The sequence below is a fragment of the Drosophila simulans genome, chromosome 2L (assembly GCF_016746395.2).
Source record: "Drosophila simulans strain w501 chromosome 2L, Prin_Dsim_3.1, whole genome shotgun sequence".
Taxonomy (NCBI): Eukaryota; Metazoa; Arthropoda; class Insecta; order Diptera; family Drosophilidae; genus Drosophila; species Drosophila simulans.
The window spans coordinates 20,993,472-21,012,141 of record NC_052520.2 but is presented as its reverse complement, the minus strand read 5'-3'; the positions used below and the strand labels follow the sequence as shown (position 1 = coordinate 21,012,141).

At 37.6% G+C, this 18,670-nt stretch overlaps 1 protein-coding gene and 1 long non-coding RNA gene across 2 annotated transcripts in view; one reads left to right on the top strand and one right to left on the bottom strand.

Moving 5' to 3' along the window:
- The first annotated feature begins 1,717 nt into the window (after window positions 1–1,717).
- LOC123327047 overlaps window positions 1,718–18,670 on the top strand; it is a 21,950-nt gene continuing 4,997 nt past the window's right edge. Inside the window, exon 1 of the long non-coding RNA XR_006541505.1 lies at window positions 1,718–2,091. This is a non-coding gene — a long non-coding RNA (uncharacterized LOC123327047). The remainder of the gene's footprint in view (window positions 2,092–18,670) is intronic.
- LOC6733072 (protein dimmed) lies at window positions 2,083–11,105 on the bottom strand. Its single transcript, XM_016180499.3, has 3 exons — window positions 10,681–11,105; window positions 5,274–5,487; window positions 2,083–5,209 (listed from the first exon to the last, which is right to left on the bottom strand). The coding sequence occupies exons 2-3, from the start codon at window positions 5,445–5,447 to the stop codon at window positions 4,223–4,225; spliced, it is 1,161 nt and encodes a 386-aa protein (XP_016025777.1). The 5' UTR covers window positions 5,448–5,487; window positions 10,681–11,105; the 3' UTR covers window positions 2,083–4,222.

Here is an 18,670-nt window from a genome sequence, read left to right as displayed (position 1 = left end):
GGCATCAGTCATATTCTACGTTATAGTCAAATTCTATGAATGATTTCACAATATACCAAGCTCATTGCGTTCCATCCTCTTGCCAGCGCAGTGGTCAAACTATGTTAATAATGTGACAGACACGTACAGTGGTCAAAATAAATTCATAATGTGACATATATACATATATATATAAGTTAGAACGTTCTCAAGAACTCAAAAACGCTTTAAAAAATTTTCACCGTGTCACAGCACTCCGTGCTGCTTTTGATTTAGCTTTTTAACACACATTTTCGGCAAAAATAGAGTGGAATCGGTTTTGTTTATTAACTTTTACATTTTATAAGTATCAGAAAATGTGGTTGTACTCGTAACTCATCTGGGGGATATGCAAATTGTGAAAAAACTAAAAAAATTTTCAAAATAGTTGGCGTGGCCGTTTGTCCGCGTATTGCGTTTAAGTGGGCGTGGCAATCTTTCTTTCTTTGGAAATCGATAGAAATTTGAGCGAGAAATTTGATTTGAACTAAAAAAATTATGAAAAAAGATCAATAATTGTTTAAAAATGTGGGCGTGGCAGTTTTGGGCGGTTTAAGGGCGTTGAGCTGGGCGTGGCAAAATTTTTTTTGCAAATAAATAGACACTTACAAGACTGATAAAAATGTGAAAAAACATCAACATATACTTCAAAGGTGTGGGCGTGGCAGTTTCTTGTGGGTGTTAGAGGCGGCAAAGTTTTTTTTTGAAAAACCGAAAAAAATGTACAAGACATCTATGTCTCTAGAATCGGCATGCTTAATCTTAACCTTCTAGCTTTTATAGTTCCTGAGATCCATGAGACGGACATGGCTAAATCAACTCGGCTATAGATCTTGATCAAGAATATATATATACTTTAAATAGTCGAAAGCGCTTATATTTGCTTGTTACATACTTTTCAACCAATATAGTATACCCTTTTACACTACAAGTGCGTTACTCGTATTTAACCCGTTTTACAATAAATGTGAAACATTTGTTGAATTATTTGAAATTTAATACCTAAGAAATTTTGACCATTAAAAGATTATATCATAAAATTTTTATCTGTATTTACATATTTACATATTACAATCTGCTGTAGGTCCAAACGAAAGGTATCGCAATCACTAAAGCGGCTGTATTACCAGAATTTTGAATTTAATGCTTCGGGATGAAAAGTAGTGAACATGTTAAAGGATATAGACATATTTAAACAAGAGAAAAGGCTCTAGTTGATAATCCCGATTATCATATACTCTTTACACAGCTAGTGGAAATGCGATCGCGAAATTTCATAATTTTTCTGGAATATCGATAGATTTAGGTGATTATGGGGTTTTGTAGGTGAAAGAAGGGGCGTGGCCACAGTGTTTTGTTTACCGATAAAAATTGGCAAGATAAATAATAAAACGGAAAATAATTGTAAACATATTTCAAAGTGTGGGCGTGGAAGTTTTGGGCGGTTTTACGGCGTTGAAGTGAGCGTGGCGAAAAGTTTTTTGGTAAATATAAATATGGAGAAATATCACAACACTTTGCAAAAGTGTTGGCGTTCGATATTATTCTTTACTTTATTAAATAATCTTTGCTTTGAACGTGAGAATGTATACATATTAACAGCTACAGATTCTATGTAATTATTAATTTATCGTTTCTTATTTCCATATTTATATACTTTTCATCACTTGTACTAAGCAAATGCTCTTCTAAATAGGCTTCTCCTTATTTAATTTACAACACTTGGTAAATGTTTCTAATTTTTGAAGTGATATTTGATCCTTTGGGGTATTTCTATATAACATTAAATATAGTATATGAGTCTCTTTCTGTTCATTTACATTGCACACCTAGGGAGCTACACATCTATATTGCAATTTTTATTTACGAATATATTTCGGTTTACTTTGCATATATTTAGCACAATCGTAACAGAATTTGATTTTAATGTGCTCCAATCTGTACGATTAGAAAATCACTATGCCTAAGAATATTGCTATATAGACCCCGCTCAGAAATAATTTCGATATCTTCACTTAATTGCAGATTTTCAGCGATTTCTTCTAGGCTTTTCAGTTAAGCATAAGCATATACGTAAGTATGTATATACATAATTGTATTTATATGCGAAATTCACCAAAAATAAACATGTTTTTCGAAAAGTATATGTACTTCGCACTTAAAAAAGATAATTGAAAACTAAATTACAACAGTCTTGGTAAACTAAATGAAACATAAAATAACTGTAAACTCTACTGTCTTAACTATCTACCGGTAACATTTAACCACTTTAGATATACACAGGTACATCGATCGGAAATTGAATACAATATAAAAAATAATTACATTTTTTTCCGAAATGTTGAGTTTAAACAAACTGACTGACTGGTCTTGATTGACTCGGCTTGATCTTGATCTTTTTTTAAATAATTATCTATACCCTTTAGTCCGACTTGAAACATTTACATTCTCCTCACGGAAGAACGGGTATCAGGTATAGAAACTCAGTTCAGAATCTTGCACTGCTTCCAACAAATCGATGTTTTGGAGTTTGTGGAAGAGCTTAACTTCCTGCGACCTACCCAAAATACGAAATCCTGACTAATCAAACATAATAAACAAGTTTATCTCGACACCGATGGGGAGAGACTTCCCCCAACTACTATTTTTTACTTAATTATTACTATGGCCCCAGCCACCCTCACTCACTCACCCTTACAAGCCTCCTCTCGTCGTATCACCACCCACTGAGCACCGTTATTTTATTACTGTTTACCGTCCGAGCGTTACTATTGGCGTCCCTTTCCCGTGTACGGTGTCCTAAGTCTGTCGACCCATAACGGAAATGTGCCAATTTTAGTTTCGGTACGTTAATTGTTTTCCTGTCCGCCCACACACCCCTCTTACCACGTTTTCTACTCTTACATCCAATGGAAGGTTTCAAGTGCATTAAAAAGATCATGGGTGGTAAATTAACCTATTGAGGCGTCACTTTGTAGACCGTCGTTCCTCAGACGGCAGGACCGCTAGTTAACGGTAATTGATTCCATGTTTTTCATCCTATTACAAACAATTATATTTATGCACACTATATATGTAAGTTCCTATGATATACATAGATACCGATTGTGAAATCGGTTCAAAATTAGAGTTGTAAATTAAAAAAGACTAACAAAAGAACTAAGGAGATAAAGTGGTCTTAGCTTTAGTATTTTGCATGATTGCATGAATTGCGATATACATACATACAAAGATACATTGACATATAGGCGCATAGCTAATTATCTGAGATCGATCAGGATATAAGCTTATACATACATATACATATACACAACTTTAACCATAACTTTAAGTACAATCAAGTGTTAGCCTTCTTCGTGGTAACTTATTAATAGTTTTAGGTCTTATCTAAAGTATACATATTTCTTGATATTTAACAGAGATATTTTAAGTAACCGTTATTTTTATTTTAATTATCAAAAAACATATACTAAGCTCATCAAAATATATGTAATCCATATGGTTAATGTATCTGTTTATGCTTTAAAGCAATTTATTTATCTTGCTTATACAAATTTATATAATTATACCAATATGTTATTAATATTTCATAGCATGTAATGAACAAGAAAAGGACCCACGTGTGCAATCTAAGGCAGTCCTGCTTGGTAAAGCAGTCGACTTCCTACATCAGTCAATTAAAAGACTGCTTTTCTGCTTGCAAATGTCCTTTGCAACAATCAAAGCGCTCGGAAATTAAAAAAAAATCATTTTGAAAAGTAAAGCTTATTCTTTATTTCTGTCATGTTTTGTCTTTTTACCGAAACGAGAGTCATGCCTTCCTATATTAGCCCAGTAAATATATATAAATATAGATTTTATAGGATCGAACATGCTCTTTTACAACTTTACAATCATTTGACTAAAATTATAAAACTCTCTAAAGATGTATAGAATTAAATGTGTGCCTGAAGAAATGAAGTATCAGATCGAAAATTAAAATTTCTTATTTTAAATTAAATATTTGCTGGTTAGGTTTATTGCAAAAATGTTCCATAAATGACACAATTGTATGAAAGCATAATAACTCACAAGGTTTCGAAAACTCAAGCCGGTGAATCCACCGCGCTGGGGTTCATAAATATCGTTTTTGAGCGCTATACATGTGTGCAACCACTTTCCAATCCCGTTTCTTACGACCCGGAACCACCGCGTTATGGATGGCTTACAGAAACTCTCGGAAGGGCTCGTCGAAATTATCATTGATATCAGCAAAGCTCGTCGCATTGTTGACCACTCCGACACCAACCCCGATTCCAACTCCCAGGCCCACCGATGTAGTGCCATTTAGTATAAGCCTAGGCTGCTGCTGCGATTGAATGCTCATGCTGGCCCCCAGATGGCCATGGCCATGAATCGCTTGCTGATGGTGCGGAAGATGGCTGGCTTGCTGCTGCTGCTGGTCCATCGGTGTCTGCAAGTGTAAGGCTTGTGATTGGATGCTCTGCATCGCGGGGCTGGCGGTCACTGTGGTAGCGTTCAGCAGGCTGCCGTCGGTAGCTGCCAAGAGGGCGCAGTCAAAGGGTCCTCCGCTGGCCAGGGTATCCTCAAAGCATAGCGTCGCGGCATTGGAATTTAAAGCAATACCACTCGCTACTGGTCCCCCACTTTCGGAGGTAAGATTTGAGAGCAGCACCCCACCAACGGCCCCCGAGTTCAGCTCCAAGGCCGCCGCCTCCTCGTTGCGCTTGGAGAGTATTATGTGCGTCAGATTTATGATATAGTTTTTGGCCAGTGTGAGTGTTTCAATCTTGGACAGCCGTCGCTCCATCTCCACGTGCGGTATGACCTCTCGAAGCGATTGAAACGCATCGTTTAGGCTGTGCATCCGCATTCGCTCGCGTTCATTTGACTCCAGACGACGCATATTCCGCTCCTTAGCGTTCAGGGCGCCTTTCCGCCGCCTACTGGCGTTTGCATTGGAAGAGTTGGAGCTGGTACTGTTCGGTGGAATGGTAGATGGACAGGCTCCTGAGCTAGCATGGTGTACCCGCCCGCGGCCTGATGGCCCATCACCCCCCAGAGAGCAGCCGGACGGATGTCCAGTGTTGGTGGTGCTGCCACCCCCGTTGCTGCTGCCGCCTCCGCCGCTCGTGTCATCGCTTTGCGAACTGGAATCTGTCATCTCCAGGTCATAAGTATTATTGCTTAGCTGGAAGCAGCAAAAATGGAAGACATTATAATAGGTTCATTCGCTTGGCCTTCTTACGATCTACCTGTGAAGTTCGTCTGGTGGCACGACGGACGGGTCGAGAACTTCCCTCCGCCGATTCTGAAGACAGTCCATTGTGTCCGTCTGTGTTGTAATTGTTGTTATTGTGATGCAATTGATGTTGTAATTGCATAAAATCATGGCTGCCCATTAGTTCCGTTAGCTGTGTGGCATCCATGATTGTTGAAGCCTTCTGGTGGCGGAACAAAAATCGTCGACTGTAAAAAACAAAACACATTACGAATAATTTATTATATAATACAGAACTCCAAGAAGAGTATCTTACTACGGCGCAAGATAACAGTTAAAACGTGATATCTGCACAAATAAACATGTAAAACCTACAAATCCTGCGTGGTATTTGCTTTAAGTCGAAAAATCAGCCAGAGAAAATAAATGTCTTTACCAAATTTAGATTTTTCTTCGTTTTATTGTTCGACCACTTTGACCACGCCCCTTGACAGTTTTGAACAATTGTTAAATTTTTTCTGGTATATTCCCCAATATCTATACAGAAATTTAGCGGTCACATTTCCACTAGCTGAGTAACAGGTATCTGATAGTCGGGGAACTCCGACCTTAGCATTCTCTATTGCTATTTTTTTAAATTCTTCATTGCACTCCGAATTGATCAGACGCAGAAAATAATCATTCTGAAAGTGGGAAAGAAAAAAAATTTTGATATTTTATGAATACTGGTATTAAACTTATACAAACTCACAATTGTTGAATACGCTGTGCTTTTGCTTCATCAATACGTAAATTTTCGATAAAGAAAAAATGGCCAAAATCATTTTCTTTGATTATTGTTGACTAGTTTTTATCTATGCGCACCTTTGATATCAACATTTGCCATTGGACGTTTCTATTTGCTACAATAAAAAAGTTCGTATACAGCTGTCTCATAATATAATATTTCAAACGTATTATTATACCCATTACTCGTAGAGTAAAAGAGTTTACTAGATTCGTTGAAATGTATGTAACAGGCATAAGGAAGCGTTTCCGACTATATATGTATATATACTCTTGATCAGGATCAATAGCCTAGTCGATCTGGCCTTGTCCGCCCGTCTGTCTGTCTGTCCGAACGTCTCGATCTTAGGAACTATAAAAGCTAAAATATTGAAATTAGGCATGTAGCTTCCAGAGACATAGACGCAGCGCAGGTTTGTTGACCCATGTTGCAAACGCCCACAAACCGCCGAAAACTGCAACAGCCACACTTTTGCAAAATGTTTTGGTATTCCTTCGTCTTATTGTCAATCGGTATACCATACCGACTTAGCACTCTCTCTGGCTTTTGTTAGAATCTATTGCATTTATAACATAAACGCTATATAATATAATCATACAAAACTTACAAAAGATTTACAAAGATCTGTGATGCTTGCACCCGACAGATGAAAAAGCATGTGAATTGAGTTTTTGTGTTAGAGATGGATATTGAATATACATGGAATATATTGCAGTCCAGATTCGATATACAACGCACGTCCGAAGATCTGGCTAACCAGTGTTCAGGTAAATGATCTGTGTCATCTTTAAGCCATTCCATTTTATTGTAAATGATACGCAGTTGTGTGCCCCTAGGTCGAGCCAGCTCCTTAAACAGTTCAGATTCAAACTGTGTGTTTTATACTTATGTTAGGTGGTTCGAAACGTAAAACCCATTCTGACCAACAGGTGGCACAGGAATAGCCTTTGCCCACCTAAAACGAAGTTAGTTGATACGTCACAAATATTGCTAGACGATGGTGATTGCACTACATTATCCGAGGCTACATTATCATACCTTTGACATGTATGGTATCGGTCGTACCCCGCAAAATGTTGCCAGGAGATGAAGAAACTTGCCTTGGTGACGCTTTTTCAAGTCGTTACCTAAAAGCAAACACGTTATGTGTTTACTATAACATTTTCCCCTCTAGTGTGATTTAAATATTTTATAGTTTCATAAATAGAGAGCGATTTGTTCATGCAGTAGTTTTCTCAGTGTCAAATACTTTTTTTAGCGAAAAAAAGATGTCATCAAATGCACCAAATAAGTTCTGCCTTAGGAATTATATGAAAGCCTTTCTTACATTCTTAAGCAGTTCTGACAGTAATGATTAAAAATGTGCAGAGCAGGCCGGCACCTAGATAATAGTTAATGATGACGTGTATGATTTTTAGTGTTTCTGTGATGTTTAATTTCGCGTGCACTAGAACTAGAGACAATGCTATAGTGGAGTTCGCCTCCACTATAGATAATAGACTGTTTGTGGGCGTTAGAGTGGGCATGGCAAAAAGATTTGCTTATTAAATTTACAAGTCCAGCAAAAATATGAAAAAAGATAAAAACGTTTTTCAAAAGCACTGGCGTGACAGGTTTGCTCGGTTTGTAGATGTTAGAGTGGGTGTGGCAACATGGGTCAACAAACTTGAGCTGCGTCTATGTCTCTACAATCTGAATATTTAGTCTCAACCGATTAGCTTTTAAGCTCAAGGAAATCTGGAATTGTTTTCCCACCACTTATTTTTTTTGCTCACATCCAGTTTTTGAGATCTAAATTTTTAAAAAGTTCAAAAATCAAAAAGTTGACGTTTTTCAAATTTTTTTATTCGCAATAACATCGTTTGATCACCTTTTAGAATTTTGAAAAAATGTTCAAGTAAATCTCGGTCTACTCAGAGAATGATGAGTTTGACCATCTCTTACAACTAAATATTACCAATATAATTGTTTGCACAACCATTATTATTAGTTTTTATCGTGTGCACACCCTTAAAAAAAACCTATACAACGTTTTTTTTCGTTTGCACACATTTAAAAATAACCAATTGCCCTAGTCCGCCTCTTAAAAATATGTTTTTTTCAATAAATAGATGGAGAGAGCCAGATCGACTCTGCTATTGATCCCGATCAAGAATATAAATACTTTATATGGTCGGAAAAGTTTCCGCCTACCTATTATATACTTTTCAACGAATCTAGTTCATATACCATTTTACTCTACGAGTAACGGGTATAAAAATGTACCTATCATTTACCTATACCTGCAATTAGGTTGATGAAAAGTCCATAGATGCAAAAAAAAACTCCAATACGGTCCGAGATGACCTTTGTGTTCCTTGGACGTGTTTGTCATTATAAGGATGCCAACAATATATCATAATTTAAATCGATGAAGAATAGCATTCATCGTACCAAATGGAAAGAGCTCTATAAGACCAAATGCTGTTTAAACTGCGGTTTTAGTAACTGATAATATTCTTTCACCAGATCGATTGTGCTCTAAAAAATCGTGGTCGGATATGCAGCGGTCTCCACTGACCACGAAAAATATGCTCTTTGAACAAGAATTCGACTTTTTTCGTTTAAAACATCACCAGATAGATATCGCGAGCCATCATAATTCGGGCCTTCTTTTGGTTTCATTTAGTGCACTGTTGTACATCGTCGATTGCTTGTATTTTGTAATGGTATAGTGGTGTTCTCAAACTCTTGTAATAGGCTATGGATTCTGTATATGAAGTGCCATAGAGCCTGAGTCGACGAGGACTTTGGAGTGCTATAACTTTTGTGTTTGGTGAGATCTTCGCAGGCGTGGCCTTTGCCTTAATCGTCCAGCGAAGAAGGCAACAGCAGGCGTGCGATTTTCGTTGCCAAAATGGTGACTAATAGCAAATTTCTTCTTTCTGATCTCCAGATTACTGAAAGTCGGATAAGTCGCTCTCAAATATTAGGGTACTCGAAAAAGAGAGATCCCAAGTTGCGAGGTTCGCCGGATATCAATTGCTGTCGTGTTGTCAGATTCACTTTAATGTGTGTGAGTATATGAATTTGTGAAAGACTTTCATTTACAAATAGTAATGATTATTTAAAAAAGTTTTGGCTCGCGAACTGATTAACCCCTATAGTGCACTATAACTACACGGTTCATGTTACTTACTATATATCCCCGTACTCTCTAGACAACAAATCATGCTTGAGTAAGAGTGGGCGTGGCCAGAATGTTTTTCGCATTACGATTAAAAAGATGTTGAAAGTTTTTATCGCATCTATTTTAATTATAGCGAAATGCAAAAAAATGAAACCTATCCCAAAAACGAATTAAAAATTATGCCGCTTCGTTTTCATGAAATAAAAATGTACCCGTTTAATGTTTTCTTTAATTTGGGAATACATCAACTTCTTGCTAAACTCTTCTGTACGTAAACAATATACCCTTTTTGCCAAGAGTTGAGGAGTATAAAAAACATTTACCGATGAAACGCTTTTGCCGCGTTGTCGTTGTTATGGTTATGCCCTTTGGCTTACCAGCATTTGACCCGGAACCTGCATCAGCGTTTAAAGCGTGAGACAGACCAAGGAATACGCGGAACGACAAATGTACATTGACTTTGTTGTAATAGAAACCGCGCACTTTTGCAGTGCATTTATTCCATCGTCGGTGTTGAATGAAACAAAAGTGTCGCTATTATTTAACGACAACAGCTCCTTGGACTTCAGACTCTTTGGGGTCTCTTAAGAAATGTTGAGAAAAATGGCAAGGCTTAACATAGCGGCGGTCTATGCAAAGGACAGATTTATAAATTCCATTTAACAGTTTCTTTCATTTTTATTTAAGTCATTGTATTATAATCGCATATTTTTTTTAAGATTTACAGAGTTTTGTCTTAGAAGGACACAAAGAGGCTCCAAGATTTCCCCGTATGCCTTAATAATTAATTAATATAAAAAAAAAAAGTTTGGTCTGTAAAAATGTATTTATAATTCAATTGGGTTTTAAAGGCAGAAAATAAGTTTACCATTTCGGTTAGCAAACAGTAGATGAATAGCCTTAAACCAACGCATAATCACAGAAAATTCTTGGACTTCTTTATTTAGAAAACTTCCGCACAACCTTTAAATTTGTTTGTCATATCATGGGAATGGTTAAACGTTACCTCGATCAAGGCAATACGATAGAAATGTCTACTTTTTCTTTGGAGACAACTGAAAATTTCACTTTCATTGTTGTCGCAAGAAAGGGGTTTGAGGATCTTAGCGATGCAACCTGCACCTGGTCTTGTGTAATATTTATTACGCTTTCTATTAAATAAAGCATACTTTTGTGAGCAATTGTTTTCCTTTTCTGTGCGGTCCACCCGCTAAGTTACAACAACGTATACTGCAGTTGACAAGTGCATGGGGAATTTTGTAAATGAAGTAAACTTATGCCAAGCCCGAATGGCTACCGATTGTTGAAAATAAATAAAGTCAGTTTTCTATGCTTTCTATTATTTTTTTAGTGGTTTGCTTGTGTCAGCTTTCCCTAATTAGTTGGCTATTTACGGAGACTCATAGCTGCAAATTTATATTTTGTAATTGTTTTTACACAACCTAACAACGCATTTCGGCCAGCTTGATTGAATTGACAACTTACATGTATTTGGACGTAACTAATCCACGATGTTTTTAAATATATAAAAGCACTTTTTAACAACTCTCACAATTCATGATGCATTTCCTTTTTGCTAACTATTTATATAGATGCTTGGCTATCCTTTTTGATTTCCAATTCTAAGCAATAGTATATTTTAAAAACTTCCGCACAATTCAAATCAAGTTTCTCGGGAGCGCACAACGATTACCGGAAACGCGGAAGCGCTGGTGATGACGGCCACTTGTGGAATGGCTGAAAGAACGAAGCGGTGCCATCGGCCGACCCGAGTCCAGACAAAAGACGAATCACAAGCCTGGCCGATGGGAGTCGAGTCGAGCAACAAGTCCACCCAGCAGAGGGGGCTGGAGCTTCCGCCCGCACGAGAGCCTGAGTCGAAACAGACTGGCGAATAGAGAGCAACTGAAAATACTCAAAAACGGAGTGGATCTCTGAGTCAGAGTGTTTTTTTCGTATTTTCCAAAGGATTGAGGTGCCTCATCTGAATTTAGAGGATTATGTTCTGTGGGTCCTTTAATTAATGCCTGCATATTGATAATGCAGTCCTTACCCACGATAACTCCTTAATATAAATACTAAGTAACTGTTTGAATATATTTTTTGTATATGAAAATGTTTACGAATGTAACTAATGTGAGTTACCTTTTAGTGCCTGCACTATTTGTAAAGTTTTTATAGCCAAAGAAAGTGTTTGTTTTCGACCCCAATAATATAATTTTGTGCATTCTCGCATACCGAAACTCGTATTTAAGAAGTATTAAATATTTGGCAAACAAAAACTCCGTTGGCAGGGCAAGACTTTCCATTACATTATATCAATAAGTACTAGCTTTCATGAAAAACGAACGTAAAAACGTAAAACGAATATACCCTTCCCGGCACGTTATCCCAAGCTAGCCCACACATACACAGATGCAGTTCAAATGCCACCACACATATTTGCCCAACGGGGTGGCTTGTGCCTCGGAGTTCCTAGACATGGACACCACGTGCTCTGGCTCAACTCCAGAGGGGGGTATTGAGCCATAGGGCGGGGGCACCCACAAGGAACTATGGGAAATTTTACCACTATTTCTGAACAAAATTAATAACTCCAGAACGGAGAGAGATATTAAGATAATTTTGCATTGGGTTACACTAGCCCATGTCTCTTATGATACCAAAAATTGTGAGCGGGGCAACGCCCCTTATATATTTTTTATAAAATTTTTCAAAGTGTGGGCGTGACCGATTCGGCGGATTTAGGGCGTTATAGTGGGCGTGGCAAAATGAGTCAACATACTTGCGCTGCGTCTACGTCTCTAGAATTTTTATGCTCAACCTTCTAGCTTTTATAGTTCCTGAGATCTCCACGTTCATACGGATAGACGAATATGGCTAGATCGACTAGGTTATTGATCCTGATCAAGAATATATATACTTTATAAAGTCGGAAACGCTTCCTTGAGCCTGTTACATACTTTTCAACGAACCTAGTATACCCTTTTACTCTACGAGTAACAGGTATAATTATCTCTTATCTGATTATTACTCTGAACTTGGAAAAGTGGGCTTAAGTCATAATAATCTAAAGCAATTATCTAAACAAGAATAATAAGCTACAACATGAGGTACATTTCATTGATTTTTAAGTTCAGTCATCAAACAAATGCTTTTGTGAGGCAACTTATATTTTACTCAGTTTTAGGTACAGCACGAGTTTTTTTTATTTTGACAGTCACATGCACTTTATAAAAGTCACACTGTTTAATCAGCTGCTTTATTAATAGATTTGGCCAGAAAAAGTGGGTAAATTTCCCATAGTGCAAGGGTCTACGTAAGGGGCGGATGACTAGCCTGATTAGTACATGTGACGCATTTTGCTTGCGACGGCCTGCATTCGACTGCGGCTGACTTTCCACTTGGCTGTCGCCAGCTCCTTTGTTACCAACTCCGATTGACTGAGTGAGTTGTATACTGTTATTATTATTATCGTCTGTTTGTCCACGCTCTTGTTGCTGTTGGTTATCACAGTGCTTATGCCCTTATCGGGAGGGCTCTATCTCATGATAAACTATTGTCGGCAGATAATGAAATGTTGCTAGGAAAGCTATTTTGCTTATTCGAATGTTGCGAGCTTCCCTCCAACGATATGTGCGTATGCGGTTTTTTATATGACTAATATTTCTTTTGTTTGATTTGGATCAAAGGGATTTTTATAATATTGCATGGAGAAAACTTTCATGTAAAGAACACTGAACAAAAAAGATGTTAGTCCCTAACATGAGGGCACTGCCGCAATTGCAACAGTTTATTCCAAGTCCAAATTGGTATTGGCCCTATATTAAATAAATAATCGTTAAGGTGGATGTATGATGAATGGTTTTAAAAATATGTTGCATGTAGAAGGAGCTTTACCCCGACCCTGGAAATGACATATAAAATACGCAGTCTAGAGCTCAGTTTCCTTCGAAATGATAGGAGAGACCTTTCTGAGTTGTGGGAACATTATAACTGATGCTTTTGGATTTAAAACTGAATTATGCATAATGCATTATTGCATTATTTCTTTATATGAGTCAACCAAGGGAAAAGTTTATTTACTGAAAAAAAGTCCCTCTTCCCTTTTTATTTGCTTTTTTCACTAATTCCTCTTCAGCCAAGTGTTTCCAAATACAAATTGACAGTTCATATTTTTAAACTGGCAACTCAGTTGCAAGGGATGGGAACAAGAAATAGAGGTAGTACAAGCCGCATGTTGTCGACATTATGTAAATCACCCGTCGGCAGCGTAAGCAGTTGCGCGTCCCACCTCTTTCAGCCAAAGCATGGAAACAATGAACAGAAAGAATAACAGGAGACATAGCTGGAAAAGAAGGGAAAAATTGTTTAGCCAAAAGCTTCTTACAGTTCCGGATAGGATAGGAACGTTTCGATTATTTCAGACTAGTGAGTCTTTGCGTTAGCGGTGCTCATCAACAGTTGGTTGGTCCTCTGATCTGGTCTGTCGTTTTCTTTGACTTATTAAAACGAGCATTGCACTCGACGTTTCGTCGTACACAAAGGTCAATAAAGGAGTGCCCATTTGCACCAATAGTAATATTGTATAAACATTGCATTTAATAAGGTTTTTAGAATTTGGTGAAATACTTGACGAGTAGAATGCATAACAAATATTAAAATACCATTAGAAAATAATTGATAATTGAACTAGAGAGAACAGTTTTTGATATCCACTTAGCGATAGGATAATAGATCTGGCTTCTTAATTATGGTTTTTAGACGTACTTACACAGGTAGAGCGTTAATATAATAATATATTAATAATATATATTATAATATATATATATATGTATAAATATAATATATACATAATTTATAATATATTAATATAAGCATCCGTTGTAAAACCTTTTTAAATATATAGAGATGTTTATCCTAACAATAGAAATTGGTCTCATCAAAGGAACTCTCATACACACAGCGTTCCCTCCCTCCGCCCACTATTAATCCATAAATCCTGACAACAGCAACCTGAAGTCCTCGGGCGAGCATTCAATGCCTTTAATTAAATCAAACGGGAAGTTCCCACAACTCAACTGACATTTTAAGAACCGTTTTCGACTTTAACACGTTTAAATCACAAATTTGATCATAGCAAGGCATTCCCGTCACAGCCACGAACCATCATGATGGTCCTAAGCCGGGCAGAAAAATCGCACCCGCGGTTATTTAAAAATTCTGAAGACAAGAGAAAATATTATAAGGCAATAATAAATAAAAAGGGAGCATGGCTGCGAACGAGGGAAAAAAGTTAAGTAGGCGTACCTCGGTCTCACCATCGCATACCCCCTGGGCCCAAAGCATCCCACGCGACTTGTCAAATGTCAATAGCAAAAAGTCTTCGTCCTCCTTTTAGACGACATCTACTCAACATTCTCGTCCTCTTTCGCTGCCGATCACCACAAGAAGCCTCGTTGACAGGCCCCCAACAATTTCTCCCCCTTGCCAATTGGGCTGGGGAAGGGGGTTGGTCAGCCTGTTGGCGTATTTACATTTATTAGACCAAGCCCTTCTAGATCCGAGATTGCTGTAAAATTTAATATGTTTTAAGGACACCTATTTTGACCAAAACATGAACATAAAAAACACACATTTACATATAACCTGTAGACATATATGTATATATTTAGTACCTCTATAGTCGATATCTTTCTCTATCTAATGCCCATAGTAATTTGCACACCTAAGTACAGATGAGTACAGCTCCTACCGAAAAAAATGTGCATAAATATAGTGAAATCGAACGAAACAACAGCTTTTTGCGGTTTGAGTGGGCGTGACCAAAACTTTTTCGCCACTTTAGGAATTATACTAATTCCGCAACTCATTAAGAGATACAGAGGAGGGACGTCAATGCAAGTGACATGGCGGGATTCCATATGATTCATTAAACTGTCTTGCCAATCCTACAATCCCGTAATGCGCCATCAATAACAATTATCCGTATAGCCACTTTCCTATGTGCAAATCACTAAGCATCAAAAGCAGATTTTAGACGTTATTGCACGAGGTCATATCCATTCTCCTCCGAACTTTTTACCCCACTTGCCATTCCATCTAGGACATTCCAATTAATAGCGCTTCATTGAACTTTGTCCTGTAATATAAATGCTAATTTTTCATAGAAACCTTTCAGTAATTTTGTGTCGATTTTCAAGCCTTACCTGCAGTGAGTTTATAATATTTTTTTTTTGTTAGAAAAGTTTATAATTTTTTAATCACTAATCAGGCAGAAGTTCAACTTTGATTACATTAACATTGTAAAACAGCACCGGGCTTGGTGTTCAGCCTGCTCTTCCTCATCATAACACGAACGCATCGCCGTGACGTATGCATACTATTTGCTTTTTCCATGTACATGTTTTAAAGACCCGCCTCCAACTTTTTAATGACACCAATTAGCCACTCTTGAGCTACTGAAGCGAGCCGCGACGCGAAGACTGGGTTAGTAAATATGGCGATGAAGAGGCAAGGCGGTACTAAAAGCTGCCTTTCATATAGTTGCATATCGCTCTGGCTCGTTAAATCAAAATGCGTGCTATAAATTCTCCCGTTTCCGGCGGCCACTGTGTAAATAATAATTATTTATACTTACTTTGTTTTCTCGTTTCAAGTGGGTGCTGATATTTATCAACGCTGAAGTGGTTATATAAATATGAGTTCCTGAAATTCGTTCCTTTAATTTTAAGTCTTGTCTTTTTTGAAAGCATTCTCCGTTGTAAATGGAGCTTTTCATGCTCATACAAACAAATCCTCTTTAATGGATTCCGACCGAGTGATATTTAAGGTTGTTTTCACCCTAAGTCAGGTCTTCTATCAATAAAAGCAATGACTGCGTTGATCCAAGATAACTTCATAACTCATCAAGTAAGGATGAGAGGCATATTAGTCAACTCGGCTGTCAACGCCGCCATACAATTTATTGAATTAGTTTCATTTTATTTATCAATTGTAACAATAATTGTAACAATTAAGAATATATTTGAAGATATTATTGATCTTTAGATATTTATTTCAAAACATATCACCTGGTGTACATCAATGCACAACTTTTTCTATAATGTGTTATTTAGGATCTGCCCACGCAAATATGCCCGACAAAAGCTTTTTTTGAAAAGTAGGTTTACTTATGTATTTTGTGGCTGAACAGATTAACAGATTTTTAAGTCATTAGTGGACTATTGTGTAATTCTGTTCAGTCTCTTAATGATTTATAAATGTCTTCAGGGCTTCAACTTTCTTAACAAGCCCTTCTTAATCGCCTCTTCTCAGCAATTATTAGAGCACCTCCAATAAAAAAGAAAACAATTAAAAAAAAAAGAAAAATTAAGAATTAGCAGCACGGTTTTTTTTGGCCTAATGAAGATTTCGATATGTTTATGAATTTGGCATCTTAATTCCAAATAGAATTTATATTATACAAGAGAGAACGCTAAAATTATTGCTCCCGAAATCAAAGCGTTCACAGGGGCGGACAAACAGACATGGCCAGATCGACTACGCTATTCATCCTGATCAAGAATATATGTACTTAATATAGTCGGAAACGCTACCTGTTCAACGAATCCTGGGCTCTCTTTTACTTACGAATACCGTGTTAATTTTTTTTTTATTTATTTATTTAGAAGCGATGAATACATACAATGCAGTAATAGTAACATAACAGCGCAATTAACAGATGAATGATAAAACCAAACCTCGCACTAAGCATGTGAGGACTTACCGAATACCGTGTATATGGTATAACTATTAACACGCTAACATAGCTGTGGTTAGATTTGATATAATATATGTAGAATTCCATAGGTGTGTAGTGCCTTAAAATAATATCGATTCTCGCAAGAAGATCGTCATATGAGCTATCATCTGATATTTTAAAGAACGAGATAGATGGTGCCCTTTATGACAGTTTTTTCATTCCTAAGGTTGCGGGTTGTGCAGGTATGTAAGCCTGAGCCAATGTTAATGTCTTATAATCATTTATCATCACAAGTATTTAAATATGACGTACGGATTCCAAAGTAAAGTGCTCGAGAATTCTTTTTTATTTTTATTATATTTTACCCGTTACTCGTAGAGTAAAAGAGTATACTAGATTCGTTGAAAAGTATGTAACAGGCAATAGAAAACGTTTCCGACCCACAACCCGCTCCAGCCTGCACGCCCGCGCTTTTGAAAATGCTTTGATATTTTCTCATATTTTTGCTGGTTTTGTAAATTTCTGTCGATTTGAAAAAAAAAACTTTTTGACACGCCCACTCTATCGCCTAAAACAGCCTAAAACTGCCAAAAACTGCCCAAAACAACCATGCTCACATTTATGAACATTTTTTGATATGTTTTCATATTTTTATTACTCTTGTAAGTTTCCATCGATTTACCACGCCCGCACTTTTGAACCACTTTTAAATTTTTCTCTATTTAATCACCAATATCTATCGATATCCCAGAAAATGGGATGAATGATGAAATTTCGCTTTCGCATTTCCAGCTGTGTATCTTAATTTCGGGGAACTCGACTATAGCATTCTCTCTCGTTTTTTATGAAATTACTATATACGACTGTATATAGAAAAGCTTTCCGAAGAGATACATGCATCCTATGGATAAACGCAACAACAAGTGGTTATTTTTGTGCACGGTGTGAACACATGCACACTCCATTGGCAGTTAAAGAGTCTTCATTGCGATCAAGCCTTCACACTCTATCAGTGCGTCAAGGCCATGTGAACACTTCATAATCGAAAGGGCCACGAAATATTTTGATTTCACACATTACGTGTCGTTAGCCTGGGCGTAGTTACCGCTCAGCCACTTGGTATGGCGCGGTGAGAGCGAAAGGGAGATTCAGTCTCCTTGGGCGTCTGCTTGGCGCCGCTTTGACCAGGCCGCAAATGAGCGAACCTTTGGCCCTCACGACGCCGGCTCCCGACATCACCATCCCTTAATCACTCACACCACGTTAAAATACAGTGGTTGGGGGAGAACAATCTATTTACATTTACACCAAATGTTCAAATTTATTTATCGGTGGGGCTGCGGGAAACCAGGAAGGAATAAGTGGTGGCGGGGGCGTAGGGGAATGGAAAAGCAGTGTAGAAGCAAACGTCGAGCGACGTCACGCAAAAGTTGTTTGCGTTGGCGAATAGAGCGCAAAAGTAGGCAACGTTATCTGTTCATTGCGGTGACTGTGTGTGGGGTGAAGTGGGTCGGTGGGTGGAATGTTTACACACAGCCATGGCCATGGGAGTATGCATGGTTGTGAGTATGTGAGGCATGCTGATGAGTTCTGTATGTTGTTTTTCTTGAACAAACTTTAATTGTTTTTGATTTTCCTAAGGATTCAAGTGCCGCGAGTTTTATTACTTGTTTGTTTACTCATCTGAAGGATGATGCATAGAGGTGCGGGGACAGTTTGCCTTTTAGAAGC

What these genes read in the sequence shown, in the direction of transcription:
- LOC6733072 (XM_016180499.3), bottom strand. Translation starts at nt 5,447, where the DNA reads ATGGATGCCACACAGCTAACGGAACTAATGGGCAGCCATGATTTTATG. An exon ending in CCACCAGACGAACTTCACAG is followed by an intron (nt 5,210 to 5,273) that starts GTAGATCGTAAG and finishes TGCTGCTTCCAG; the next exon opens with CTAAGCAATAATACTTATGA.